A 27,445-nucleotide genomic window follows, 5' to 3' on the forward strand; every position below is an offset into this window, starting at 1 on the left:
CCTGCTGGGTGGAGGGCAGCCAGATCTGAGGGTCACGGAGCCCTCACCTGAGGACTCTGGGGAGAGCTAATAGGTGGGAAAGAGCAGATGCCCTGGGGAGTGGAGTGGGGAAATGGGGGGAGGGGGCAGCAGAGAAACGGAGGACTTCCCTGGGCAGTGCTGCCCAGCGGGGAACTGGATGTGAGCCCCAGATGTTGAGTAAAATTGCCTCCTCAGCACATTGAAACAAAGAAACAGGGAAGTTCATTTTTGTATATTTAATGTGCATGTGTGTTTAAGTCACTTCACTTGTGTGATTCTTTTCGACCCTATGGACTGTAGTCCGACAGGCCCCTCTGTCCATGGAATTCTCCAGGAAAGAATACTGGAGTGGGTTGCCATGCCTTCCTCCAGGCGATCTTCCTGACCCAGGGATGGAACCTATGTATTTCCTGTCTCCTGCATTGGCAGGCAAGTTCTTTACCATTAGTGCCACTGGGGAAGCCCACATTTAATGTAAGATACCCACAGTATGGTTTCAGCATGTAATAATTGAATATCCTTTCAACAAATAATATTTAATACAAAGATATTAACAAGATCATCCACATATTTTCCTCCTAAGCCTCTGAGTTCTGGTGTGATTTACACATGGAGCCCCTCTCAGATCAAACCTGCCACGTGCTCCGAGGCCACGTGTGTCTGGGGGCCGCTGCCTCGGAGACCCCAGGCCTCAGGGAAAGGTGGGTGGGAGGTAGTCCTGGAAGCAGGACTGCAGCAGTGTGCGTGGTGGGGTCAGGGAGGGAGAACTGGGCTCCCACATTGCTCAGTTGCTTAACCAGGTGAGTGGTGGCCTCACAGGTTGGTGGAAGAAGTCAGCAAAGAGAGCAGAGGGTTTTGGGGTGTGTCTTGCTTCAGCAGTGGACGGGCAGGAAGTGAGATGGTGAGTGAAGTTCTGGAGTTTGTGGCCAGGTAGGTCATCGGGCTTCGTGGTGACAAGCCTGGTCTAGAGCTTCATGACCTTGTGGTTGAGGACTAGACCAAAGCTCCTTAAACCCAGTGCAGACCCTGGGTCCTTTATCCCTCCAGCCAACTCAGGCGCCTCCTTCAGCCTCCTGGCTTCTCCTCCTGGGCTTTAGCACAAGGTACATGATCATTCCCCCACCCCCTCGGGAGATGGGCTGTGGTCAGAGCAAAAAAGAGAAGCACGCGTGTGTCAAAATTTGCAACCATGCCTTAACCTTCCACCTAAAGCAACTGAAATATTTCACAGCTCAGAGTCATTAGAATTTTAAAGTTTATTTTAAACATGTATGTAGAAGAAAATGATAAGCTGTCTTAGATAAAAATATACGATCAATGTAGTTCAGCACTTACTAACGATATTTTTGGAGGCCAGATTCTGAGAACTCTTTCTAGGTCTCTTCCCCAGGAGTGCTTTTGTTGGAAATGAGCTGCGGGATGGTGATCCATTCATAGCAGAGGGACAGCATTTGGGGCCTGTTGAGACTTCTTTAAAGATATTATTTAAAGATAGGGTGAGAACCTCATACATCTGTCCACCCATCCATCCACCCTCCATTTATTCATCAGGCAGCATTTTGGAGCATTTGTAACATGCCAGTCACTCTGTGAGGTCATGGAGATATAAAAAGAAGGTATTCTCTCCTTAAAAGAAGTCTAGTTAAACAGTGGTGTCCCTGCAATGAGAAGAGAGCAGTGCAGACTTACATGGGAGCAGATATGCAACTTAATTGTTTGCAGGGTCAGGAAGAAAGGCGGTACTTAAGTCAGGGAAAGAGGAGAAATGAAGGAGAAATTTGTGCAGACAGCAGGCAGAATGTGCAGCTTTCAAAGGCCATCAAATGTTTCAACATTGCCTCAGACCAGTCAGAAGAATGTGCACTCACTCACTTACGCATTTATTAGTCCACAGTGTCCTAGGATACCCTTGTGGGCACCTTGGCGGTACAGCAGTTGCCAGGAGCTCCCACAGAGCATGTATGTAATCAAGACAAAGGCTGGAGGTGTGACGTCTGTGTTAACATTGGGGGAACATCAAGACAAGGGCTGGAGGTGTGGCGTCTGTGTTAACATTGGGGGAACGTCAAGACAAAGGCTGGAGGTGTGGCGTCTGTGTTAACATTGGGGGAACGTCAAGGCAAAGGCTGGAGGTGTGGCGTCTGTGTTAACATTGGGGGACGTTTCATAATCAGGAAACACTAGGCCCACGGTGTGTGTCAGCTCCTGCTTTAGGTGTTGGAGAGAAGGACAGACAGGCACACATTCTGGTATCTGTGCCTCTGTATACAGTTGGCCCTTGAACAACTCGGTGGCTGGGGCACTGACCTTTCACACACTTGAGAATCTGAGTATAGTTTATCGTTTGTCCTCCCTGTGTCCATGGGTCCTCCGTATCCATGGTTCTATACCTGCGCATTCAGCCAACCCCGAGTGTGTAGTACTGTGACATGCACTGCTGGAAAGAAGTCCTTGAGTAAGTGGACCCCCGCTTTTCAAATCCACGTTGTCAAGGGTCACCTGTATATAGACAAACGGCCCATCAGAGGCTCACAGTCTTCCGAGGACAGAGGCCGCCTATGCAAAGATCCTGAGGTGGAGAGCTTTTGCCCTTTGTTGTTTGACAGTAAACAAGGGATCAGCGTGGGCTTCCCTGGTGGCTCAGTGGTAAAGAACCCACCTGCCAATGCAGGAGACGTGGGTTCCATCCCTGGGTCGAGAAGATCCCCTGAAGAAGGAAATGGCAACCCACTCCAGGATTCTTGCCTGGGAAATCCCATGAACAGAGGAGCCTGGCGGGCTACTGTCCATGGGTCGCCAGAGTCTGACTTGACTGAGTGCCTAAACAACAACAAAGGATCAGCGTAGTTAGAGCAGGTTGGGGGGTGGGTTTGCAGGAGATGAGGTTTGGGAGGTGGCAGGGGTCCATTTGAGGCCTTGTAGTCCATGCTGAGGACTTGCCATTTTACTGTGAATGAGAGGAGAAGGTCCTAGTGGTTTTGAATAGAGGTATATTGTGGTCCTATTTACATCTTTAGAGGATCACTGGGACTGTGCAGGAAACAGACTGGGCTGGATGGCAAGCCTGGGAGACAGGGGTCAGGTGCAGAGATTGTGGCAACAGTGGTCCAGGCAGGTCTCGAGGTGCTTAGACAGGGTGGAGTTGGGGTCGTCAGAGGGTGTGTCCTGTGTGTGTTGTAGGTGGAGCCAGGAGGAACCACAGAGTGGAGTGAAAGTGCTGGGTGAGACTGAGCCGAGATCAGGGCCGACTCCCCATGTCTGGCTTCTGCTGCTGGTGGAGCTGGAGTCAGTAAAGAAATCAGGAGTTTGGTTTAGAGTTCATGGAGTGTGAGATGCCTGTCGGGGCCGTGCAGGTGGCTAGGTCAGGTTGCCAGTTGCATGGGGACGAAGGGAATTCAGGGGAGGGGCCCAGAATCTCGAAGGAACCTTGGGAGCCATCAGCCACGGGTAGGTGGTGTTTCGAGCCGTGACCCCTGCTGAGGGAGAAGGCAGAGATCTCAGATCCAGATGTGAGGGTCCAGGGCACCTCGGGAGTTATGGGCTGAGAGGTTCATGGGAAACCAGCACTGAAGGAGCTCATGAGGGGTGGTGAGGCTGTTGTGAGGTCCCTGAAGAAGCTGGGGGTGAGGCTGTCGGCTCCTACTGACAGTTCAGGAGCATGGGGGAGGGGGTTCCCTATGAGGAAGGCTGGCTGTTCAGGTGGAGTACGAGTATGAACTCTGCCTACCAGGGGAAGGCAGCAAACGCTGTCATTCCCTGGAGCATTCTGTCCTAAAGGGGAGCGAAGAGAGGCGGCAAGGCTGGAGGATCCAGAAAGGTTCAATGGGTCACTGAGAACCTGAGCGAGGGTGAGGGGTGGAGGGTATCAAGGTGGAGAGACCAGTGTGGGAGGCAGGAGGGTGGGACAGAGTGGGGAGGGACGGAGGTTTGGAGGCTGCCGCTGTTTAAATCATTCCTGAGGCCCACTTCTTATAAATGACGATTTTACAGAGGGTCGCTCCCAGGCTTCCTCGCTGCGGGTGATCAGAAGCCCGCTGGGGGCTGCCTGGCTGGTGTGGCCTGGCCCCGGGTGAGGAGCATGTGTGCTACACACCGCACTCAGCTGTGTTGTGAGGAATTGGGGGTCCCCACCTCCCTGAAGTCAACAGGGCTCCCCTCAGAAGTTCTCAGCGAACCTTCCAGGGCTGGGAGAGGTCCCTGCCCAGTGCTCCTCATGTGTGTTTGTCTCCAGGTCCTGTGGCTGCTGTGAACGACACGCTTCTGTCCTTCCCACCTCCCCTCTGTTCTTCCCCTTCCCGTCACCTGCCCATGGTTTACTTGCTGTGGATCCGTGAGTTCAGGGATTCACAAACGTGAATGATTCTTTTATACCTGAGTGTTATTATTTGTCATACCCCGGTGGCTCAGTGGCAAAGAATCCAGCTGTCAGTGCAGGAGACTCGAGACGAAGGTTTGATCCCTGAGTTGGGAAGATCCCCTGGAGACGGGCATGGCAACCCACTCCAGTATTCTTGCCTGGAGAATCCCATGGACAGAGGAGCCTGGTGGGCAGCAGTTCATAGGGTTGCAAAAGAGTCGGACACAACTGAGCGACTGAGCTTGCATGCATGCACAAGTTATTTAATAAATATTGCAACATATTATATTCAGCAGAGACTGAACTTACTAGGAGAAAACCTTATAGACATTAGGTACCTATGAAATGAAGTTATGAATTATTGCAGTGAAGTTCTGAAAGTTCTCCTTTTTATAAATGGGGAAAGTAAATTGTTTATGTTAAGATTTCATTTGCATCTCTAATTCCGGTATATCGTATTTAATTCGGGCTTTCTACTGTAGGTTTTTAAATGTCTTGTTTTTTGTGTTTATCTACAAAACTTCCTTAATAGTTCCCTCTGAAATGATCTTCACTTCCCATTTCACTTTACTAGTGCTCATTTCTTGCTGGACAGGTGGGGTGGCAGTTTGAGCAGGGCTGACGCCAGACTTTAACAGCAGAGAATATCGGACGATAGAGTCTTAGAGTTGGAAGCCGTTACAGACCAGCTCCTCCACTTCTTCGTCTTACAGACAGGAAGCTGAGGCGTCTTGAGACGATAGGTCTTCACACTTGATAAAGCCGCCACAGAGAAAAACGCTCAAAACCAAGCCTAATAGTGAATCCACTAGTCCACCCTACGGTTCTTCCTTCAGATGAATTATCCTGACAGAGCTGCCAGCACCCAGAGGAACACGGCCAGGGGGCACCTGGCTAATGCCGGCGTACTTGGTAGGGGCACAGATCCTCAGCCCCAAGAGACCTGACTGCCTTTAGGCCGCTTGGGCCAAGGCGGCTGCATGGCTGCCCACCCCTGTTAGCTGGGTCCTTCCTGGTCGGGGGTAAACCCTTTCTGCAGGTTGTTTCCTGTCTGCCTGCTCTCTCTAGGGATCAAGATAGTAACAGATACAAACACTTGTGAGTGAGATTATTCCCAAGATAATTTCCATTTCTGTTTCTGAATGTGCTATAATAGAAGCAAAAGAGAAAATCTTTAGGATTCTTTTTTTTTTTTAAATTTTTATTTATTTATTTGGCTGCTCTGGGTCTTAGTTGTAGCATGTGGGATCTAGCTCCCTGACCAGGGATCGAACCTGGGCCCCCTGCACTGGGAGCTCAGAGTCTTAGCCACTGGACCACCAGGGAATTCCCTTTAGGGTTCTTGAATTAGAGAAGTGGTTAATGTTGGACTGGACGTTGGGCGATTATTACATTTTTGCAAGTACAGAGCTTATGATCCTGATACTTTCAAATAATGTTAAAATGCCATGAAAAATACCCCCACTCCTTTGTTTGCTGATGTTCATCCATAAATACTGCTCAAACTTTACACCATCTCCTTGTGAATAATTATGTTCTTATTCATACCCCTAAATTACATTTTAAAAGGGAATATCAATATAAATATTTATTATTTTAGACATAAGTGAGATTTTGTCACAAGTCATCTGAAGTTACGCATTTTCAAAAAAGTGATGTTTTTAAATACAAATAAGTTAAAATAGAAACAGATACACTCAGATGTTCATCATGATGTAGCAGCATCTTTGTAGCATCTTCAAATTGTTCAAATAGTTTCAAACAGACAGAAGTATCTGAGAACTTTGAAGAAGGCTGCTCGACTGGATGTTGACATTAGGCGCGGGGTAGGTCACACGGCAGTTTAAACTAAAGCTGCTTAGTTCAGAGGGTACTGCTGTTTTATCACCATATTTAAAAATCCGTTCCTCTTTTACTCCCTCAAACTGAGCTCAGGGATATAATGGATCCCATTATAGGTAAAAGGTCTGTGACTCAGCCATCGAGCTGCTCAAACTCTTGGCTGTTTTAATTGCCACCATTAAAGCTTTAGTACTTTTATCTCATAAAAATAGATATCATCGATGTAAAATGTGTGCCTGTCGAAAATACATTGGTACCTCTGCCCTGGTGGTTAGCTAATCATCCTTCCGAGTTTCAGGAGAGTTAGGTTTTAGGCAGATGGGAACCTGACATAGATCACAGATTTGTTGAGATGGAGTCACTTAATTAAGAAAAGAATTCATGTAGTAATAAAGGGTAACATCTAGTTAGAAATATCCTCAGAAAAGAAGCTTGTTTTGCTTTGGTTTGTGTTTTAAGTGCATTTAACTGATGGAAGGATGGTGGATTTTTACTCAGCTCGTCTTGAACCCTAGAGAATAATGATGCTTTTCTGATTTTGATGCTAAAACTTCAACAATTCAAGGGAAATGTACCAGTCGCTCTTCCGACCCTGTTAGACACACCTGTGTACACTTAAGTGCAGTAATTGGCGGTGTTTCTCTGTCTGTCTTCTGCAGAGGGGCAGATATCAAGGGGGAAAGGGAGCTCCAAGAACACAGTGGGAGCCAAATGTTAAAATGTGAGAAGCGACTTTGTTCTGCTGCTTTCCCTCCAATGTGGCCCCCAGTCACAGTCATTCATTATTCATACGGCCGTGCACAAACAAGGTAAAATGTCTCTGGAAGAGATCTGAAATGAGCACATCACGAGAAAGCTTCACCTCCTGCCCACTCTGTACATAGGGACCCCTCTGTAGTTCAAATGGGAGCAAATAATTGGTGGGCAATTCATTGAGTTCTTTTCCCTCCTGCAGTTGTAATTGTGGAATTGTGTTCAGTTGAGAGAAAAAAAAAAAAATCTTGACTGTAGAAGGATCTCCATTCTGAACCAGCTCTAAAACTAAAACCTAGCCACACAAAGCAATTGTGAGCTGATATACATAACCAGCCTTCTCTTCTTGCCCAGCTGTGTAGATTCAATTATAATAATTTTCTCAGTTGCATAACATTGCTGTTTGTTTATTACTGCGTTATTAGTCAGTGAATGAACCTCCCTCTTTTTGACCCCTCAGCAGTGTTTATAAAATACTTAATTGCTTTGGTATCTTCTGTTTCATGTATAATTCCAGCTGGAAGGAGTCATGGGGACACAATCCCCTTTAAGTGTTAAACCGACTGTTTCTAAGGTGCAGGAAACTTTCTGTTAAAATACACATCAGGAACCTTTAATATTGCTTGTAGTGCAGTTTCTTTTCTTTTTCTCCCTTCTTTTTTAAAATTTGAACACAGTGATTAAAAAAAAAAAAAATCCCCCTGTGATGGTTTCAGTGGTGCTTAACTGTCTCAGAGTGTCAGACTCCAGCCTGCCTGTAGCGCCTACACCCTTCATTTCATCTCGGTTCTTCCTGTCGGAGTGGGTCCCACCTCTGTCCAGCTGGTACTTCGCACACAGCTGTGTGTCATTACGCCTTCCTCCTCTCTGAAGACACGGCAACAGGAATGGGCTTCCCTGGTGGCTCAGATGGTGAAGTGTCTGCCTGCAGTGCAGGAGGCCCAGGTTTGATCCCTGGATTGGCAAGATCACTGGAGAAGGGAATGGCTACCCACTCTATAGTCTGACAGGCTATAGTCTGTGGGGTTGCAGAGACTCAGATACGACTGAGTGATTTTCACAGGAATGGGTGAGCTGCAGTGATTAGATAATAGGTGTAGTAGCTAAGATGTGGGCTCCACAGAGAGGTGACCTGGCTTGAATCTTGACTCTTGTAACGAGCTTTTTGTGACTTTGGACAAATGCATCACCTCTTTGTGTGCCTCAGTTCTCCCATTTATCAAATGGGGATAATTTCCCCAGGTGGGTTGTGAGCACAGAGAGGTGCTTGGCACAGGAGGGCTCAGTGTCACCATCAACAGAGCAGCATCACAAAGCGATGAACAAGTCCTGTTGTGTTCTCTGTCCTCCTGTGGTCAGTGGGATGTCTACATGCAAGGGGGATCCAGGATGGGGAGGGGGAAAGACTGAAAAAAAATTAAGACGTGAGTGGCTGGGGATTTTAAGGTATGCATTGTTGCTGCGTAACAAATTGCCACAGATTTCGTGGCTTCTGACAATACCGTGTTCTTATCCCCCGTTTCTGTGAGTCAGGATTTGAGCCCAGCTCAGCTGCCTCCTATGCTTGGGGCCTTTTCAGGCTACTATCAGGAGTGGGGACTGTGTTTACATCTGGAGTCTTGGCTGGGCAGGGATTGACTTCTTTGTCCACTGGGGTTGTGGGCCGAATTCACTTTAGGTAGCTGTGTGACTTGGGGCCTCAGCCTGGGGCTGTCCTTGACCTCTGGAGGCTGCCCTTGGCTCGTGATCATGGTGGGTTGCTCCCAGCTGGCAACAAGGAATGTCTAGCCCTCAAGGGGGGACCCACACCCTCTTCACAAGCTTCCTGATTAAGTCAGGCCCGCCTTTGAGTAACTAAAAGCCAACTGATTTGGGGTTTCTAATCATAGTTGCGAGTCCCTCTCAGCTTGGCCACGTCTGCTGGCCAGCAGCCACAGGTCCCCCTCGCGGCTAGCAGGTGGAGATTGTGGGGTCACCTTAGAATTCTGCCTCCTACAAGATGTGAATGATATATTTTTTTTTAATAGAACCAAAGCAATCTATCATTAAGCATTTATTGCAACTAGATCTTTCGCTAGCCTCACAAGCTCTGAGTCCTGGAGAACTTACTGGGTGTAAATTAGCTTTATTACTGAGCTCCTTACAAATGGATTTTTTTTTCCCCTTAAAGACTGTTCTATTCCCATTTCTACACAACCCCCTGGGATTGTTCTGTGTTAGGTAAAGACACAGAACTATTGAGGTTTGACTTTTTAAGTTGATAGGAGAAGCATTGTAAGCTACCTTTAACACTGACCTTTTTAGGCTAGTAGAAGTCTAAAAGTGCAAATGTGGAATGAATTGGTTTTCCAGGGCCAAACTCTATATGTTCCCCCTTAATAACTCAAGGATCAACGAACTTTAGGTACACCAGTGATAGCAAAAAAAAAAAAAAAGAAGAAAACAACAATGGAAGTGTACAGTAAAAACAAGAAAAAAAAACCAAACGATTGAATTGAACTAAACTATTTTTGGTATGTAAATTTGGTCTTTGTCCTTAGTGGCTTGAATAGGCTCTATTTATGCAAAACATGTCGACCAGCCCGGAAGCACTGCTGTCTTGTTTTTGCTGAGCTTGATCCCTAGTAAGCTCGGTGGCTTCAACTCTGGGTGTCTGCTGCCAAATTCAAGCATCCAAACAGCCTTTTGAGAACTTTACAGACCTTAGAGATAACTGGAAATAGGGAAGAGGAATGCCCCTGTAACTGGGATTAGTTCTACAGATTCTCATTCTCTGGTGATTGTGGAGTGGAGGCTGTTAAGGGCAGGGTGCCCTGTGCAAGGTGGTGAAGGAAGAAACAGGAGGGAAAGGAGAGACAGTACAGTTGGCCTTGTTAAGGACCCCGAGCACATTCGTTATCTTTCCTGTTTTTACTTCTAGGAAGTAATGTCCAGTAACAGATAACACTTGAGGATTTACTGCTTTTAGGAAGCAAGACCTTCGGAACAAGAGGGTGAAAGTTTGGCCCTGTCTCAGATTCCTCTAATGGGGTCAGAGTTTGGGTTGCTTACTGGAAGTCAGAGGCACTGCGATGCCACATTTGCAGACCCTGTTCCTTTTTGGTGGGGGGATGGTGCGGCAGCTGTAGGAGGAGAGTGGGTGTCATCCTTATGGTGGGCGGGCCTGCTGCCTGCAGGGACTGTCCCCTTGTATGCCGTCCAGGCTGCCCAGGAAGTCACTCAACGGCTTTCAATCGTGTTGTGTTCATGCTGGTTTCTGTCTCTCCCCTACCCAGAGGAGTGAGGCTTTTCTCAACCAACCCCTCTGCGTTTCCCTTCTATTACAGGTACTTTAGGGAAGGAGATTTCAAGGTTAGGGGCGTGGTCTGATGACCACATAGGCTCTTTGGAGAACTGACACATGTTAACGCAACATTCAAGTCTTGTCTAAACAACTAAGCTGATTTTCCCAGGCACTTGTGAAGCAATGGAGAAACAACAAAACAAAAACTTCAAAACTTTAACATCACTTTAACTCTGTGCCCTCAGTGTGTGGGTGTGTATGTGTGATTTGGATGGGACAAACATGTCATCTCATTATATGCTTTTTAAATGTAAGGCGATTACTTGGTCTGGTGCTTTTGCTAAGCACTAGAATTGACCTGTTACCCAACTGGCATGGTGGCCACAGAGCCGTACCCTCCGGCTGGCACCTCACTCAGCCACAGGGTGGCACCCAGCCCAGCGTGACAGTCTGGTTGCATGGACACGGAGAGAGGGCAGTGACAGGGAGCAACAGTGGCCAGATGCCCTGTTCTCCTGCACTGGGAGGGAGTGCGTGCCACTCAGAACTTCTCAGACACTTGGGAAGGGGGTCAGCATCGATGGCATCTCTCCGCAGGGCTGTCGAGGTCCAGTTGCCCATGAAAACACCAGAGCACAGTGTGTCCCACACTACAGAGGCCAGTGACACTCCCCATGATGTAGTTTCACCCTGAGCACTGCAAGGTGGCCAGGGTTCACTGTGTGATGGGAAGTTATTTAACACTGAATTCCACATGCCCAGTTGGTTCATTGTTTTGGACTCTTCTCATTCAAAATGCACTTACAGTGTAGATGCTGTCAAAATGCCTACAGATGATTTTTAAATGAGATACTTCACAGTAACTAAATTTTTTTTTCAAGTCTAAAACGAATGATTCTGAGGGACACACTAAGATAAGTTATTATATTTTAAAATTAATTTTATTTAACTTATCTTCACTGCATATATATATATATTATAATGGAAATTGTATAAGTCAATTGATTATATGATTATACTAATGTCCCTGTTTTATTCCTACATATGACCATAATTGAGTAAGCTGTTTTCAGTGCATTTATATAAAATTGTATTTATTCATAGAGTTGTATACTAGCTTTTAAAATATTTGGTAACCACGGCTTCAAGACAAGCCCTCTTTCTCTCTCTCTCACATTCCTCCCACAGAGGTGATGGATTTGCTCTGCTTTAGCTGCTTAAATCCAGAGTACATTTTAAAGAACATTTTTATTCAAGATATTCTTGGACAAAGAATGCCATAGTTAAATATCTGTATGGCCCACTGTGTCCTGTCCCTCTTCAGAGTGTAGTAAGGGTTTGAAGAGTTTTGCAGTAAAGAAAAATGCTTAACATTGTCTAACCCAGAATTCTCAAAACTCCCATGACTTGAGTCTTCTTTTCTCGGAACACTTTTTAAAATCCTAAACTTAGAAAAAAATTTTTCTATACTTTTTGCCTTCTCAAGTCATATGACCAACAAGTGTGATACTGTTCATTTTTGTGTCTATGTTTATAAAATTGTTCATTTGATATTTTTTTCTTAGAAATGGTCTTTTTAAATGAGCTGAATAAAACTAACTGGTATAGGAAAGGCTTGAGCTTGAGTCCCTGACTCTTGATACCAAATTTGGTCCAACAGAAAATATTCTGATCCTTGATTCTTAAGATTGTTCCTGTCCTTGTAATTTTATATCAAAGGATGAAAGTTAAAAATTATTTCAGTTGACCATTCAGAATAATACCTGTTCATGAAAGCCCCCTGTGAGGTACTTTTGTGTCTTCAGTCCACCACATCCTAGACGTGGTTTGTTGCTCCGGCTGGTCCATCGAGGGAGGAACCCCTGGCCAGTGTTTGCCTCCCTGAACCGTGTTTTTTCCAGAAAGCCTCCTTGGTGTCTGCTGGGGCTTTGCCCTCCCTCAGCAGGCACCCAGGCTCCCTGGTTCACTGTTACATCCTCAAATGTTTGTTGGATGAATAAGTGATTTGAGCACAAGGTATTACTGAGATGGTCTTTCTGTCAATGTCATTGACCAGAAAAAGATGTTTAAATCTCAGTGGAATTTACAAAACCTTTGCTAAATGCTCTGTTGAATCCTGGTACATTTAGACTGGAGATTGAGCTGTAGTGTTCATACCAGAATTCATTTTTGAGTGTAGAGGGACTAAGAGGCTGTGGAATACTGGAAAAAGAGAAGTGAAGAAAACCAGTAATGGGAACATGTCTCCAAAGCCATTTAAAAAACCTCCAACAACCAAATTGTACTTTTCAGTCTTTTTTCTTCCCCCTCTTAGCCACTCCATGTGGCTTGCAGTACCGCAGTTCCCCAACCAAGGATTGAACCTGTGCCCCTGCGGTGGCAGCGCAGAGTCCTAACCACTGGACTGCCAGGGAAGTCCCTGTACTTTTTAGTCTTAAATGGCTACTTAATATCTGTATTTTTACAAGCCATTGCATTCATAGTTGAGTGTTTTGAGCTTGCACCTGTTGTCACGTGCAGCTCAATTTTCCTGCCACTTCTCCCCCTGGATCTCAGTTTCTCTGAGCACCAAGTGCCTGCCTCTCTTCAGCCTACTTTGTGGGGGGGGATGTTTCCCCGGAAGCACTGTGTCCTTTCATCTAGTTGGCAGTATCTTCTCTTTATTATAAAGTAGCATTTTGATTTTATATGCATTGTGTCACTTGCTGAGTAGAATGTTTGCCCACAGACGTCCGGTATTACGAACAGTGTTGGTTTGCAGGGATCGTCCGTGTTGGAAACACTGCATGCTATTTACTGACTCATGGTCACTGACCTTGAGAGCAAGTTGAGACTTCAAGACTATAATTAAGAAAAAACATGGTTAAATAAGATAGGCTTTGAAGTCAGAAAATGCTGGTTCATGTTGGAGGGAAAACACAGTGGAGATGGACATAGAGTGTCTTCTTGGGCTTTTTTTTTTTTTTTTCCCTACACTGAGTGGCATGTGGGATCTTAGTTTCCCGACCAGGGATTGAACCCATGCTCCCTGCAGGGAAGTTCAGAATCTTAACCACTGGACCGACAGGGAAGTCCCTTATGCATTTTTTTAAATGTTCTTTTGAAGGTTCCTGAGCCTTTGGTGTCACCTTTGCTTAAAGGTAACAGAGGGGTTGGCCTTGCCTCCCTCACCCATCTCTTCTTTGGTTAAATTTACAGTCTGTTCTGCTGTTTTACATGAGGAAACTTGTTAATGTGTTTGCCTAATTTATATGTTCATGAAACATAGAGTTGATAAAAATCATCTTCAGTTTATGGTAATTTTTTTGGATAGCACACACACCTTGGATGATTTTTATTTATTGTTCAAATATCAGTTACTCTATTTCAGTTCGGAAAGTGCATGGCACAGTCCTTCCAAGTTCCATAATTCTCCAACAGGCACATGGAACTATGATAGAAAGTGTGTTAAGCAGGAAGTCCTAAAGGGTGTATTTCAAAATACCTTTGGTATCTAACATTCTCTGCATTTACCCTAATAAATGAGAGGTTTTAGGAATGCCCTATATGGTGATATCAGATGTTAATGGCATTGATTACCTGTCAGGCAGTGGGAAATGATGGGAAAATGTCTGCTGTAAAATTAAATAGCATTAGAGAAGACTGTACCATGCGTTTGGGTGTGTGTAGGGGGGGTGAGGGGGCTGGACCTGGGAGACTTTGTCAGGGTATTACTCTGAGCTCCAGGTTTTTTCCCCTGCATGATTAAGGCAGGCCATCTGTTCTTTGTTAAATGTTTACAAAAACAGCTTTTCTCTAAAAGATTTAAGGAGATGTGGGTCTGGTAAACACTATAATATTTCTGAGCACCTTTCCCACCCGACTTCAAGCAGTGTTCAAACAGAATTCTGCTGCCTATCAAACAGCCTTCATATCTTTTTTGTATTTGGTCTTTACATTCCACCCCCCCCCCCACCTCTTCTTACAGACGATTAAATTTTTAAGGGATACTAATTTATGGCTTCATTTGTTACTGAAAGGAGCATCCAAAATGATTTGTATGCTAAAGTGCAGATGAATTTTCCGACTTCTGGTATTATGTGTTATATGCTTTTTCTGACTCACATCCATGGAACAGGTATCTCTCATCGGAAGCTGGCATCTGGTTACCCTAGTTAATGCCATGCAGATTAGAGAAAGGTACGCATACCTGGAATTAATTCACCATTCTAAGCTGTAAGCACTGTTTACTCAGAGACTTTCCTCTTTCCTTCCCTTTCCAGGAAATGCCTTGTCTTCCATTTCCTGACAAATAGCTTGTCCCAAATAAGTTTGATCTCCATGTGTCTTATGATAAGATCTGGCTTTTTCCATTGTACTTACACAAGTAAATAATATTTAACAATTAGTTCTACTCTAGCAACTTAGATATAGTAAAACTGTTGAATCAGATCCCATTAATTCTCAGATACTAAAATTAAAAAAAAAACTTTTAATTTTGTATTGGGATATAGGTGATAAACAAACAGTGTTGTGAGTTTCAGGTGAATAACAAAGGGACTCAGCCATATATATCCTTGTATCCATTCTCTCCCAAACTTCCGACCCTTCCGGGCTGCCACATAGCATTGAGCGGAGTTCCCTGCACTATATAGCAAGTCCTTGTTGGTTAACCATTTTAAATATAACAGTGTGTACCTCTTCACCCCAAACTCCCTAACTATTCCTTCTCCCCATTCTTCTCCCCATCAGCCATAAGTTTATTCTCTAAGTCTGTGAGTCTCTTTTGTGTTTTGTAAATAAGTTCAATGGTATAATTTCTTTTTAGATCCTGTATATAAGGGATGTCATAAGATATTTCTCCTCTGTCTGACTTACTTCGCTCACTATGATGATCTCAAGGTTCATCCATGTTGCTGTGAATGTCAGCCACTGACAGTTCGGTTAGGTCCTCGGTTGGTGTTTGCTGAAAGCGTTTGTCAGGGCAGGTGGGTAATGTTTGCCAGGATGTGCTCATTTTGTCACCACTGGGCGGGCCCTGCAGCTGCGTGCATCCCCACTCTTCTGCCCTGGCTCCAGTCTCCTCCTGTGCGTCCTCCAGGGTCTTCCCCTCTCTCCCCCAGGGTTTCCCCACTCTCCTTCAGGGTCTTCCCCTCTCCCCTTCAGGGTCTTCCCCTCTCAGCTCTGACCAAGAAACAGCAGTATGTATTTGAAGATTTTCTAGTATCGTAGGATGTTGGAAGAGTCTTTGGGATAAATGCTTCCTTTTGCCGAGGAAGAAAAAGTGACATGATTCCCCCCAGATAATACACCTCATGGCAGGGTTCGGATTAGAATGTGCTCTCTCATCTCACAACTCTAACTCCGGCTGTTTCTCTTACACCAGCGCAGCTGCAGAACTGGATGTAGGCTCCTCCGGTAACTGTAGCAGCTTTTAGTGGGAACAGAACAACCAGTTTCTTTCCTGGCAGTGGTTTCTTCTCTTTGAGTTTTTGGAGGGTCACTGAACACTGGGAAGAAAGTGAAGTTGCAGTACCTTTCCCATGAGGATGAGGCCTCTGGGTGAGGTTTCAGGAGCCAGGCAGAGGAGCGCTGGATTTAGTAGGAAACCTAGATTCAGATGACACCTCGGGCCCCCCACCCTTGTGGCCTCGGGTAGCCACCCAGCCTCCTCAAATTCTACTTCTTTTCTGAAAAACAGGGGTACATGATCACATTTTGGTTGTATTGGAATCTGAATTGCAATCTGAGCTCCTCTCACATCCCCTGCAGACCTGGCCTCTCTGGCGGCTCCTCTCTTGGGATCGTGTGGGCGGGCACAGGCCCCAGTTCTGTCACTTGCCTCTATCGCTCTTGGGTACATGCATCACATGAATGTGTCTATGTCCACAGAGAGCTCTCCAGGCTGGCGCAGGGATCGAACAGTGTCCCAGACTAAAGTGCTTACCTAGCACAGGCCCACCACGTGGTAGTTTTCCATGCACACTTGTGGCTGTTACTACTGTTGCTCTTTATATTATAGTTACTATCCAGTGTCTGGAGAAGCATACGAAAAAGGCAGAAAATGAATGACGCTTGTAGATGTAACATTTTCAAGAATTGCGTTGAAATGTAAAGGTGCATTAGATGTCATAGTTTACAGTGGAGACAGGTTGTCCTCTATCCCTGTTGTCAGCATTCTGTCCCAGGTGTTGGTATTCTCCACAGTATTTAAGACCATCTCTGGATATGGTCCTGCTGCTGCTAAGTCGCATCAGCCTTGTCTGACTCTGCGCGACCCCATAGACGGCAGCCCACCAGGCTCCACCATCCCCGGGATTCTCCAGGCAAGAACACTGGAGTGGGCTGCCGTTTCCTTCTCCAGTGCATGAAAGTGAAAAGTGAAAGTGAAGTCGCTCAGTCTTGTCCGACTCTTTGTGACCCCATGGACTGCAGCCTACCAGGCTCCTCCATCCATGGGGTTTTCCAGGCAAGAGTACTGGAGTGGGGTGCCATTGCCTTCTCCGGGATACGGTCCTAGTGGATGTTAAAAATCTCCTGCTTAAAAAAAAAAAAACATCTGCAAGTCATGTCAGATTGACTGTTTGGGGGAATCTCTTACTCTTTCTGCCCCTGCCTCCCTTCTTCCCTCCCTTCCTGTGTGAGATTTGGAAATGTGAAGCTTTAATAGCTTAATAAAAACATTATCTTCTTTGCCTGTCAGTACCAGAAATCTAACCAACCCCAAATTATTCAGCTGGTATGTGTGTGCTTAGTTGCTCAGTTGTGTTAGACTCTTGAGACTCTATAAACTGTAGCCTGCCAGGCTCCTCTGTCCATGGGTTTCTCCAAGCAAGAATAATGGAGTGAGTTGCCATTTCCCTCTCTAGGGGATCTTCCCAAACCAGGAATTGAACCTGGGTCTCCTGCATTGCAGGCAGATTCTTAACCGACTGAGCTATGAGGGAAGTCCTGTCCACGTATAAGCTGGCATGTATGCTTTTAATTTGACATTTGAATGTCATTTAAATTAGAAATGACTTGTACTGTATAAGATTTGTGTGTTTATACTTGGACTTCAAACTTTCACAATATCTGATTCTTACAGTGCTCAGTTTGCCTGCTGTTTTTAAAAGTGACTTGATTATCCATCTTTAATTTCCCTTTCCTGCATGGGGAGAATTCCACTTGAATTCCATCTTTGTGGCTTAGCTTTTGCTGCTGTTTCATCCTTCATCAGTTCCTACACAGGTGCTAAGGACATGGAAAGTGTCTTTAAATTGAATGAGAAATTTTCTCTCCTGAACAGAATTTTTTTTTTTTTTAACTGTATGACTAAGTTGCTCACTTTAACTCTATTCATTTAAAAGCTTTCTTGTTGAAGAAATCTGTTTTTTTTTGGATGAGACAAAATGATAAGTTTCACAACTGTATAGTGGGTTAAGTTTGCTGCCTTGAGTGTAGAGTAAGTTTGAGAACTATCAGCACTAACTTTCAGTTCCTTTCTAAACTACGAAGAATGATAAACTAATTTCAATTCCTATTTGTGTCTCTTAGCATTCTCCATCGGAGCCCTTTCTAGAGAAACCAGTGCCGGATATGACTCAGGTTAGTGGACCGAACGCTCAGCTAGTGAAGAGTGATGATTACCTGCCATCGATAGAACAGCAGCCACAGCAAAAGAAGAAGAAAAAGAAGAACAACCACATTGTTGCAGAGGATCCCAGTAAAAACTTTGGTAAAGATGACTTCCCTGGTGGGGTTGATAACCAAGAACTAAACAGGAACTCACTAGACGGGTCCCAAGAAGAGAAAAAGAAAAAGAAAAGGCCGAAGGCAAAAAAAGATCCCAAGGAACTGAAAGAACCCAAGGAGAAAAAAGAGCCCAAGGAACCCAAGACCCCGAAAGCCCCTAAGATTCCCAAAGAGCCAAAGGAAAAGAAAGTAAAAACTGCCACGCCAAAACCCAAATCCAGCAAAAAGTCAAGGTAGGCTGCGGGCAGAAACACCCGCCACCAAACAGTAGAGACACAAGCACCAAACAGTTACAACCTGTGGGATGCGGGGGGGAGAGGGGGCAGCTCAAGGGTGGGGGTCACTCTGATTTTTGTCCTTACTGTTAAGCTTCTTTCTCTCACACCGAAACTAACAAGTGAAGGTGTTAACGCATTCTAAAATTTAGGACTCCCATTATTATGAGTTGTTGATTCAGGTGGTAGATTTTTAGAAATATTACTGGGTGAAGAATAGTTTCTTATTTAAAATCACTGTCTTATATTTTTATGAAAACCTGGCATTTAACAAATAGAACCAGGTTACCAGCATAATTTTTTGTAAGCTTAGACCACCAACCTCATTTTCAGCAACAATGCCAAACTGGGTAAGGAGGATTATAGAAGCCAGGCGAGTCACTATATTTCAGCAGGCCTTTCAGTCCTTCCAAGAAGTTGAAACAGGAGAATTAATTCTCCCCATTTGGCAGGCAGAGTGAGCCTTCCAGGGGCAGGGTGGAGATCCTAGTGGGCGACATGGGACAAATCAAAGAGCAGTTACCCATTAGATATGCCTCGGATAAGACCATGTAGTTTAGGTTCTAGGGGAAAAGCCTCCTACACGCCCTCCTTCCCCTCCGTACTTCCCCACCAACTCTCTGACCCCCCAGGAGGCATATTTATTCAGTAAGAAAAACTGAGAGGAAAAGACATTGAAGACTAATTTTTTTCATTTGTACTGAACATTTCTTACAACTGTTCTGAACCAGTTCCAAACATCTGAATCTATTTTTCAGAATATGGCTCATGTTATAAAATATAGTTTCCAGATGGAAGTATGGTCAGACTTGGTTACCCCGAACCTGTTTGTAAAACTCGTGTAGAAAATACGCACCCCCCGTAACCCCCCACGTGTGAATGTGCATGCGTGTGGCGGACGTGCGTAGTCAGCCCTGAGGCTGAGGGCACTGGATCCCCGCATTGCGAGCTTGCGGGCCAGGCAGCCTTGGGCTTGTGGGCGATCCTGTGTATCAAGAGCAGGTACACAAAGAGGGCGTGGTTTCTGTGGCTAGAGAGATGCTGCAAAGCGGAAGGACAAACTGGGATTTTCAGTTTCCTGCTGAAAATATCTAAACAACCCAATGCATTATTATGTAGTGTAAATTTGAATCATAGTACTTAAAAGAAAACCTTTTGTTGTCAGTGCTATGTATGGTGCCCAAATAACCGAGTTACAGTTCACCCTCCACAAGGGACTTGAGTATCCTTGGATTCTGGTATCTGCCAGGATCCTGGGACCACTTCCTTGTAGATATGGAGAACCATATATTCAATAATCGGGTCTAATAGGTAACTTGATGTTTGCATTTACTTACGAGCATTCTTTGATGCCTTGGTATGTGGTTTCTTAGTTGAAAGCCTTAATTTTTTTCCTCTGTACAAACACTCTTCTAAACTCACAATCCATTATAAGTTTCGTTTTCATTTACTTAAGAAATATTTTATTGGGGGCTTACTATTTGCAGGTACTATGTTAAGACAGGGATGTGAGCCAAGAGGATGCTGTTAGAATTTCGGTCTGATTTCTGAAGGGGGTTTTAAAAATATAGTTACTTAAATCTGAGTGTTGTGCTTTTGGTAGGAAGAGGCATGTGCTTTATTTCTGCAAAATCTAAAAAGAAAGTTTTTTTTTTTAAACTTAAAATGTGAAAGAGTGTGTGGTCTCAAGAAGTTTTCTGGAGTTCAGAAAATATATCACCAAAACTAGCCTCAAAATATATCTGTCTTCAATTTTTATCTTAGTGTTTTGAGTTTATTACCTAATGGTAATAATTGATTTAAAAAACCTCACTCTATCTTGGATACTGGTCATCAATTCCCAGCTGTGTTCTTTGAAGCTCTCAGTCTACCTCAGACTGACCCTGTCTTTAAAAATGGACTTTAGCACATCTTTAGGCCATGTAGGATACGTTGTTTAGTTGCTAAGTCATGTCCTATTCTACTCGCTACAGTGTGTGAACCCATGGACTGTAGCCTGCCAGGCTCCTCTGTCCATGGATGTTTTAGGCAAGATTATTGGAGTGGGTTGCTGTTTCCTTCTCCAAGGTTGGGGAAGATACTAAATTATTTTGTTTTAACAGTGAAACTTGTTGAAATGTCCCTAGTTGCCATAAACAACCATTAGGAGCTTGGAGCATCAAATTCAGTCTTTCCAGGCCCCTCCCCCACCTCCTTGGTGCAGGTACAGACTGTGCCTTTATCTTCAGAAGACCCTTCGGTGATGCTCGTCTGTGGCCTTGGCCACCCAGCCTGACATGTGTCTGTGCATAGGGAGCGGTCAGCATGGTTGAGACTGAGTGGCAGCCGTGCCCTAGAGTCACAGGCTTTCAGCAGGAGGAAGGTGTGTGATTATCTTCTCCCAAGAAGAAAGCCTAGTACTTTTTTTTTTTTCTTGTGACTAGTAGTCTCTGTCAATGGCTGCCATAGGTGACAATTGTTCTCCCCCAAGTGGTGTGACAGTAACTGATGGGAGACCTTCTATAGTATCTGGAGAATGCCAGTGGGGAGGGGGCATGCCCTGGAGACATGGGGGCCACCAGAAGGGCCACCAGTGACTTGACTTCTTAACCGGCCACTTGCCAACTTAGGATGAAGTGTGGTGAGGACGTGCCTGAGAGAGGTTTTCCTGTTGTTGATGGTCTGGTGAGCGTGGCTGTCTGAGAATATGGTAACCGAACGGGGAGTGTCATTCTTAATTAACCAGCCAACCCATTGTTTTGTTGAGCTGCAGTGTTTCTGCTGGTCAGGTGAACAGAGACACTCGAGTTGTGGTTTTGTTTAAGGCTAGGAAGGAAAAAGTGTCCCCCAAGCAAGGATAAGCAGATTGCACACAACTGCATGTAAATTCTGAATAGCATAGCAGAATAATTATGTAAATTGAATATGCAGTGATGAAGGTAATGGGAGGTTTGGGTTATGTCAGTGCTGGGGTTGAATTGCTGGAGCAGGTTGCTGTAAGCCCTGGAATACAGCAGTGGCAATTTTGTTTTGCAGAACGTTATGTGATACCAGTTATTTCCATCCTTGAATAAGTTAACTTGATGAATTTGTTTATACAGAAAATAATTCTCCTACAGAGGGCTGGAACAGAAGGGATAAACAGAAATGGAAGGAAACAGTTACTGTAGAACCGCTCACATCTCTCCCGTTTGGCCCTCTCTACTGGGTCACTCGCAAGATTTCTGGTAACAAGCTCATGCTCTGAGTGTCTGGTGACAGCAGTGACCCGTTAGTGGTCTACATTGTGTCCAGGCAGCAGAGAAATGGCTTTGCGTCATTGACACACTTGTGCTAACATAGCACGTGAGAAAGGATGGTTGTCTTCAGTGGGACCAGTTTTCCTGTGTGCTTCCACGGCTTCATTCTCTCAACCTGTCCTCCCACTTCATTCCTTTGAGTCTCTGAGGCTTAAATTTGTGGCCATTCCAGCAAACTGGCCCTTTTGGCAACAACATATGATTGAATCTGTCTTGCCTATTCAGGGGAACCTAAAAGAACTGTCCAGAAGCTGTTACATACAGTGGTGGTGGTTTGGTCATCACTTCTGACTCTTTGCAAGCTCATGGAATTTAGCTCCTCGGGCTCCTCTATTCATGAGATTTCCCAGGCAAAAATACTGGAGTGGGTTGTCACTTCCTTCTCCAGGGGATCTTCCTGACCCAGGGATCGAACCTGCATCTCCTGCATTGCAGGCATATTCTTTCACTGCTGAGTCGCCAGGGAAACCCTGCATAGTAGAACAGTAGGGAAACAGAAAAAGGTGTCAGCATTTCAGAAAGAGTCACTTAATATCTTAATGAGGGGAAAAAAAGTACGGGCCATATTCCTCTTTTCTAGTTAGAGCTATATCTTTCTTCCCCCTTTCCGTTTTACCTTAAATATATATTTTTCCACATGTTTTTCCTGTGAGCTCTCCAGGTGTCTTTATAGCCTTCTAATATTGTCAGAGAATATTGAAAATAAGGGCTCAGACATTTGTGGCTTGGAAAGGATACTCTTTTGCATACGGAAGGGGTCACAGAGCTGAAATTCCGAGGATTTGTGGCCTTCCCTTCAATGCATTTTCTGTTGTGTGTGCTTGGGCCTTGTGCAAAGGGAAAATTTGGAGGAAGTGCTTCCTTTGAATGACTTTGAAGGATTTAGTAGTGCGTTTAGCTATATAAAGATTCTTTGAATGTACATAAAGAAGGGAACTTGGCCAAAGGGTGTGACTTGACTGTTGAAGCTTCAGTTCAAAGAAGCCATGGAGATTCGCTTCTGGTGCAGTTTCTAGGAATTCATCTGACTCCTTGCTCCCCTCTCTGCGCCCCTCCCCCCAAGTATTAAAGTTAGTAGGAAGCTAAAAATGCTACTTCTCAATTAAGAGTGAAGATATTTTAAAGTGGAAAGCAACCATACTGTTCTTGTTTTAGAAAGATATATTAAGTAAACACGTAAACTGTATTTTTTTGCATACGACACTTTCATTAATATTTATGTTGTGACTTTCTTCTAACAACGGTAGCTTTTCAGATACTGTCTTCTCAATTATGATCCTAGAGAGTAGCAACATTTACCTGAGAAATACTTTTATTCAGTCATTCAGTCAGCAAGCCCAGTGGTGGTGTATTTCAACCAACTAATACATATTTTATAGTGTGCTCTGAAACAGGTAGAATTATTTGCACACAAAACAAACCATTAAACTCATTTTACTGATAAGTACAGAATTGCTCGATAGGTATCTCCCCATCGGATAAACTGAATTAAGCCAGCAGCTCTTCTTCTTCTGTTTCTTTGTTCTTTCTTCTACTCACATGCTGTGACTTGGTTTTGACCTAAGACACTGAATAGCTGTTCAGACGGAATTAGCTGTTTTAGATGCTGTGCCTCAAGTGGGTATAGGTTTCTCTAGCATGTGGTCACAAAGGGACTGTTGAGCCCTTTCGGTGTTGGTGAGGATTAAGAACTTCTCATGAACATCATGCGATCTGCCTGCCCACGGGCCTGCACTGTCTGCTCCTGGTCAGTACATCCAAGCTCTGGGACAGGGGTGTGGCCAGGTACCCCCTTACCTGCTGATCTCAAAGATTGTCTTCTCTTTGATAAACGGGCCATGTATGCGGTCAGTCATGTCCGACTCTTTGCAACCCCATGGACTGTAGCCGGCCAGGCTCCTCTGTCCATGGGATTCTCCAAGCAAGAATACTGTAATGGGTTGCCATTTCCTCCTCCAGGGGATCTTCCCGACCCAGATATCAAACCCATGTCTCATGTCTCCTGCATTGGCAGGCAAATTCCTTACCAATAAGGCCTCCTGGGAAGCCAAAAGGACTCAGAAGTCAGAAGAGAGCAAACATGTCCATGGGGTCTCCTTAATCCCAAATCCTTCTTTCCTTCAGTAGAACCACCTGGGATCCTTTCCTGTGCCAGTGACAGGCCACATTATGACATTTCCCCCTTCTGGTTTATCTTAAATGAAGACAAGCAGGGAGAGAGAGTGGTCAGCTGCTTTTCAGTACAGACTGACGTCTGACAGTACCTGAGTCCATTTACACTTACTGGGGACGGGAGGCCCTGCAACACTGACCCTTAACAGAAGTTCTGCTGACTCATGCTCTGGGCTGAGTGCAGGCATGGACCACACTGGGCCTGCTGGGGGTTTTGCCCTGCCTGTCCAGTGAGCTGCAGCAGAATTCAAGAGTGAAGGCCTGCTGGCACTGTGGTCTGTGTGGGGGAGGTGCAGTAGGTCCCACTGCACCCATCAGAGCAGAGGTGAGGAGGCCCTAGAAGGCAGAGGGATGGGTGTGAAGGGTGGTTTTCCTGGAGACGCATTCCTCTGAAGTCTTTCCTAAGTGGGATTTTAGGGTGGGGCATAGGAGATGTGGTGGTGACATCAGAGTTGGAAGATGAGCAGGAGGAATCACGTGTGCATGCTAAGTCACTTCAGTCGTGTCAGATTCTTTGCGACCCCATGGACTGTAGCCCTCCAGGCTCCTCTGTCTGTGGGGATTCTCCAGGCAGGAATTCTGGAGTGGGTTGCCTTTTCCTCCTCCAGAGGCTCTTTCCAACCCAGGGATCGAACTCGGTATCTCTTAAGTCTCCTGCATTGGCAGGCGGGTTCTTTACCACTAGTGCCAAAATTATTGTTAAAAGATTTCTATGGTTGTGAAACAAACGTTTTTGAGAAGTATGAAGTTTTGTACGGATGCTGAACCTGTCACGTGATATGTAAAGCACTCCCTGCTAGTTGTTTTCTGCCCAAAGGCCCCCGTGGGATGTTGGATGCGAAGCCACTGTGAGAGCATCAGGCACGTGAGAGGCCAGTCCTTGCATCGGCTATCCTCCCCATAGATGCCTGTGTGACTGAGCTCTCAATGTCAAATAGGGAGCTGGAGGGTATAGGATTAAGAAAAAAGACACTGCTTTCTCTGTCTCTCGCTCTCTGTCTTTTAATTTTAGAAAAATAACACCCTTGAACTTCCATTAGATGACTAATTTTATGTGTACCCTGATTCCTGTAGGAACAGTGTAATGTCGTGGGAGTTCTGCTTCTCCTGTCTGGGTGGGTGGTAAAATTTATTCTTTTTCCCTCATGGGCCTTAAATTTGCTGAGCCTAATTCTCCACCTCTGGACCTCACCCAGTTACATCGAGAGTGGGCTGCCCATCTCTGGGGTTGACTTTAGCCACCCTGATGCATCAGAGAAGATGCTCTTGAATCTAGGGGAGTTGGGGTCTGGCTGCTACCGCCACCCTCACTGTCCCTGTCCTGGTCGTGGGAATGCTGCTCATGAAACAGACAAGCATCTTAGGACTTGGCACAAGCTGCCAAATACCGGCCCTGCTGTCTGGCTCTTGGAAGAATATCCCATGGTAGAAGGGTAGTGAAAGGCCTGCTTTCTGCCCTAGTTGTGTGATGAGTGGTGTGCCCAGTCCTTTCCACAGTGTCTCAGTGCCAGGCAGAGCCTCGGGCTGATGCTGATGTTTGCTGAGCTTCTGGTATCCGATGACACATTAGCTTACTAGACTTTGCTTCCATCTTACTTCTGATGGTGGTTTAGTCCCTCAGTCATGTCTGACTCTTTGCAACCCCATGGATTATAGCCCACCAGGCTCCTCTGTCCGTGGGATTATTACCAGGCAAGAATACTGGAGTGGGTTGCCATTTTCTTCTCCAGGGGATATTGCTGACCCAGGGATCGAACCTGGGTCTTCTGCCTTGCAGGCGATCTCTTTACTAACTGAGCCACCAGGGAAGCCCTCATTGATTCAGTCCATAAAACTCAGGAACCTTTAGTCTTTCAGTGATAATTTGTGACTGCATGATGTCTTTTTTTTTTCTTTCTTTTCCCCAACACCTAGAATCTATTCAACATTAAAAACGGGTTTAGCTCTTTCAGGAGGACTTTCTGCTGTACTTTCTGTTTCATTTCTTTTTTTTTTCTTCAACATTCTTCTTTATAAAATGGACAGCTGGAGCTCTCCTCAGGACAGAGTGCAGTGTTAGTTACTCAGTTGGGTCCACCTCTTTGCAACCCCATGGACTATAGCCCACCAGGCTTCTCAGTCCATGGGATTCTCCAGGTAAGGATACTGGAGTGGGTAGCCCATTGCCTTCTTCAGGGGGTCTTCCTGACCCAGGACGGGTCTCCTGCATTGCAGGCAGATTCTTAACCATCTGACCCACCAGGGAAGCCCCTCCTTAGGACAGAGTTCTATGTTATTGGAACCTGCCCAGGGATGAGTCCAAGTAACAGAAGACATTTACCAGGAGAGGTTTTCCCCAGGACCTGGGCTCTGGAGCTAGGCGGGTCCTGGGATGGCTGCTTACTAGGCTGAGCGTGTAACTGCTTTGACCGTTTTGGACAGTTTGATAGAAAGATACAAGGGTGAGTGGTATTGAGTCTGAAATAGACATTTTAAATGAAAGCAGGTTAGGTTTCTCTATCTTTCCCATCCTTCTTTGCTATTCCCTTTCTAGAAATTTAGCACAGTTAAGGTACTTCGGGGGTAGTTGATGCTCTAAAAGCTACTTAAAGTAATAAGTTAATAAATAATCAATAACTTAAAAAGTTTATTGATTGTCATTGAAGTTTGTTGTTCAGAAGTAAAACATAATTCTTTCCTCTAATTCCCTCTCCTTCACTTCTCAGCTCTCCTAACTTTCTCTTTCTCAAACAGGAGCATGGGATGAAGAATTTGTGGGTGGCGTTGAGGAGTAGTTGGGGGTGGCTCAGCACCTGAGCGCTGATTGCTGGGAGGTTGTGGGCAAAGGGGGCCTTGCTCCAGTCCTCCCATCCCACCCTGGTACTCTTCTTGTGGGGAGTCTCAAGCATTGGGACTGGCTGCTGACCACCACTGGGCCCTTGGTCCAGGGAACCCTGATGGCCTTCTTATGAAAGTGTTGATGTATGGTTTTCTTGTCTGTCACGCAGAATTTGTCTTCACGCTTACCTCACTAGTTTATTCTGTCTCTCGCATTTTTATCACATCCTAGTTTAGCTATTAAATAAAAATTTTTAAACATCTTAGGACTTTAACATTTTTATTTTATTGAGTTGGCCTTACTTCATGATATATCACATTTTATGTTGCCCTCATTGATCCTTTTGAACTTTCAGTCCTTTATCTTGCTCTTTTTTTTAATTTTCCTCTTTATCTTTTGATTTTCTTTTTTATTGTTTAAAAACTCAGAGGAAGATGTGCTGAGAGGCCAGACGCTTTCCTCCTACCAGCCTTGAGCCTGCAACCCTCGTGGCTCAGGGATTGTATCATATGTGATCTTTCTGAATCATGACAAGTCACACCCTTCCTGCGCCACGAACGTTGCTCACTTCTCATCTATGACATTCGGTTTCTTATGGAAAAGCCTTTTGAGTATGTAAAATATAAGGATATGTTTCAATACTCTTTGTTCTCCTAAAAGACAGTAGTCGTGTGACACTTTGGCTTGATTTCCTGAAAACAGGCCTGTTTAATGTTAACAAACCTCACGGTTGATTTTTCCCAATGTGAGGAGGCCCTTCGCCAGCGTGTCCCGTCTGAGGGTCTGTGTGGTGAATCCCTGCTGCTGTTCAGCTGCTTCACTAGCTGACTCTATTCCTCTGATCCCATTTGGTTCCACAATATGGTTCCTTTTCAAACTTTCTTTCCTTGGAGGACTTAGATCCTTAGGCTAATGTTAGTCGATGTTTACATT

The 27,445-nt window shown here is 45.1% G+C and overlaps 1 protein-coding gene across 1 annotated transcript in view; it reads left to right on the top strand.

The window, feature by feature from the left end:
- Window positions 1-27,445, top strand: part of CHD7 (chromodomain helicase DNA binding protein 7) — a 129,336-nt gene that overhangs the window by 23,345 nt on the left and 78,546 nt on the right. Inside the window, exon 2 of the mRNA XM_068983916.1 lies at window positions 17,772-18,202. Coding sequence (XP_068840017.1) covers window positions 17,772-18,202 — 431 coding nt within the window. The remainder of the gene's footprint in view (window positions 1-17,771; window positions 18,203-27,445) is intronic.

This window comes from Capricornis sumatraensis, chromosome 11, assembly GCF_032405125.1.
Source record: "Capricornis sumatraensis isolate serow.1 chromosome 11, serow.2, whole genome shotgun sequence".
NCBI classification, from domain to species: domain Eukaryota; kingdom Metazoa; phylum Chordata; class Mammalia; order Artiodactyla; family Bovidae; genus Capricornis; species Capricornis sumatraensis.